At 42.0% G+C, this 2785-nt stretch overlaps 1 protein-coding gene across 1 annotated transcript in view; it reads left to right on the top strand.

Annotated features, from left to right (window-relative positions):
- Positions 1-385: 385 nt before the first annotated feature.
- Positions 386-2785, top strand: part of skia (v-ski avian sarcoma viral oncogene homolog a) — a gene marked incomplete at its 5' end in the record, with an annotated part of 10876 nt that continues 8476 nt past the window's right edge. Inside the window, 3 exons of the mRNA XM_053625928.1 lie at positions 386-661; positions 1596-1705; positions 2206-2489. Of these exons, the coding sequence (XP_053481903.1) occupies positions 386-661; positions 1596-1705; positions 2206-2489 (670 nt within the window). The remainder of the gene's footprint in view (positions 662-1595; positions 1706-2205; positions 2490-2785) is intronic.

Raw genomic sequence — 2785 nt, 5'->3', positions numbered from 1 at the left:
TGTGTGTGTCTCTCTCTCTCTGTATCAATCTCTCTCTGTATCTCTCTCTGTATCTCTCTCTCTCTTGCTCTCTCGCTCTCTCTCTCTGTATCTCTCTCTCTCTTGCTCTCTCGCTCTCTCTCTCTGTATCTCTCTCTCTCTTGCTCTCTCGTTCTCTTTCTCTGTATCTCTCTCTCTTTCTGTAGTTCTGCATGTCTCTTTTTATGTGACATGGCTCTATGGAATGTGTGTCACTGACCTCACAGTCTGGCCAGACACACACGCACACACACACACACACACACACACACACACACTGTGTGACCTGAATCTCTTCAGACAAAAGCTGATTTAAAGATCAGAGGTCACTTCTTGTTCTGTCTGAGTTTGAAAAATAATGTAATTATGCTTTGAACAAAAATGTGTAGACTATACTCTAATTTATTCTCTCTCTGTCTCTTTCTGTCTGTCTCTTTCTGTCTCTCTCTCTCTCTGTCTCTTTCTGTCTGTCTCTTTCTGTCTGCCTCTCTCTGTCTGTCTCTCTCTGTCTGTCTCTCTTTCTCAGGTCCTGGATTCGGTTCCCATTAAAAAGTCGAAGCATGATGATTTCTCTCACTCGCCCTCGGCAGATAAAGACAAGAAACCTGACTGGCTGCGCTCCCTCTCTGCCTCGGCCAATAAGGTGAGCTGCTGTGCTGCTTTACAGAGAGAGAGAGAGAGAAACAGACAGACAGACAGACAGACATAGAGAGACCAAAATAGAACTTTTTGGCATTATGTTTGGAGAAAGGAAAACACTGCATTCCAGCGTAAGAACCTAATCCCATCTGTGAGACATGGTGGTGGTAGTATCCGGGTTTGAGGCTGTTTTGCTGCATCTGGACCAGGATGACTCGCCATCACTGATTCTAAAGGAAAATATCAGAACATCTGTCCATGAACTGAATCTGAAGAGAAAGTGGGTCATGCAGCAAGACAACGATCCTAAACACACGAGTCGTTCTACCAGAGAACGCTTAAAGAAGAATAAAGTTCATGTTTTGGAACGGCCGAGTCAAAGTCCTGACCTTAATCCAATAGAAATGTTGTGGAAGAACCTGAAGCGAGCAGGTCATGTGAGGAAACCCACCAACATCCCAGAGTTGAAGTTGTTCTGTACTGAGGAACGGGATAAAACTCCTCCGAGCCGATGTACAGGACTGATCAACACTTACCCCAAACGTTTAGAAAAGGTGCACATACTTTTACCCCTCACAGATATGTAATAGTGGATCATTTTCCTCAATAGATAAATAAATAAACAAGTATAATATGTTTCTATCATGTGTTTAATTTGGTTCTTTATCTACTTTTAGGACTTGTGTGAAATTCTGATCATATTTATGCAGAAATATAGAAAATTCTAAAGGGTTCACAAACTTTCAAGCACCTCTGTATATCTGTGCAGCTGAAACACTTCAGTCACCTCACAGGGGCGCTAACACGCTAGCTAGCCGTGGCAAACTTTTAGTTCACTTAGTTTTTAATGATTAGGTTTTTTTTTCTTCAGATTTTTGATTCATAGTTAAAATGTTGTATTAGTTTATGATACAGCGTGTGTGTGTGTGTGTGTTTAGGGTTTTAACTGTGCTCAGCTGCGACAGAGAGTGTCTGCGTTCAGGCCCTGGTCCCCGAACATCACCGAAAAGGACGGAGCCACAAAAGCAGCTAGCATGCCGCGGGACAGGTAAACACGCTAACCGTGACTAAAACAACATCATTAGTCTGTAATTTATTAACGATAATGGTGATGTCCTGCTAACTTGTGGTTAACCACACAGCCCTTACTCTGAAAACATGCTAACTGCTAATCATGTAATAAACAGAGTGATGCAATGCTAACTGGTGGATAAACAGTTTTATTTTTCATTAGCTGTGCTAATTCTTTGTTAAACTGTTAGCGATGAGGACAGAGCAGTTATCGGGTCGCGTTCTCAGGACAGAATTTACTCTAAAACTAACACGGAACAGAAACCACTAATTATAAACATTTCATATGGTTTGCTAGCTAGCGCTAAAGCTCAGGCTTATTGTTATTAGCTTCATTAAAAGCTGAAAGAAGGATTAGTGCTTAAACTCAGCTGCTGTGTAAATTGTTTCAGTAAAAATATAAACAGTGTTAGCGTGAGCTCATTCTCCATATGATGTTTACAGTGTGTGTGTGTGTGTGTGTGTGTGTGTGTGTAGTCTTTATAACTATAAGTCTCTGGAGAACGCAGTGGCCCCAAACGTGGCTCTGCCTCCGCTGCAGAAGGGGGCGCCGGCGTCTCTGTCCCTCCTGAGCAGCGCGAGCCGCAGTGACGAGCGCACCGAGGGACACGGAAAGAGCCGAAAGAGGAGGATAACAGGCGAGGGTCACACAGGACACGCCCCCTCTGGTCACACCCAACAAAGCCACGCCCTCTCTCGAGCACCTCCACCAATGACGGAGGGGCGCGACTCGGACGTGGAGGTCGAGGTTCGAGATGAAGGTCAGTTACTTTATGCTAATTTTAAACTGTTTTTTTTTTTTAAAAAAACCTTTTTGGTATTTTGTTTCATTTCTGATTAGCAAGATTTTTTATTCTAATTTACAGTTCACTTTTATGCACGTTTAAATAGTGTTTCATCCTAATTTTGTAACATGTTAAGATACTTTAATTTGCTAATTTGTAACTGTAGAAAGATATTAGCATTTAAGATTCTCTGCTAACCATTTACACGATGTGTGAGGATTTGTGATGTCACTGATTTATTCGTATTTAAATGTTTTATAATTGAGGTTTTA

The sequence above is a fragment of the Ictalurus furcatus genome, chromosome 5 (assembly GCF_023375685.1).
Source record: "Ictalurus furcatus strain D&B chromosome 5, Billie_1.0, whole genome shotgun sequence".
In the NCBI taxonomy this organism is placed as follows: domain Eukaryota; kingdom Metazoa; phylum Chordata; class Actinopteri; order Siluriformes; family Ictaluridae; genus Ictalurus; species Ictalurus furcatus.
Note: the sequence above shows the minus strand (reverse complement) of the source record. Positions and strands in the feature narration are given on the sequence as shown.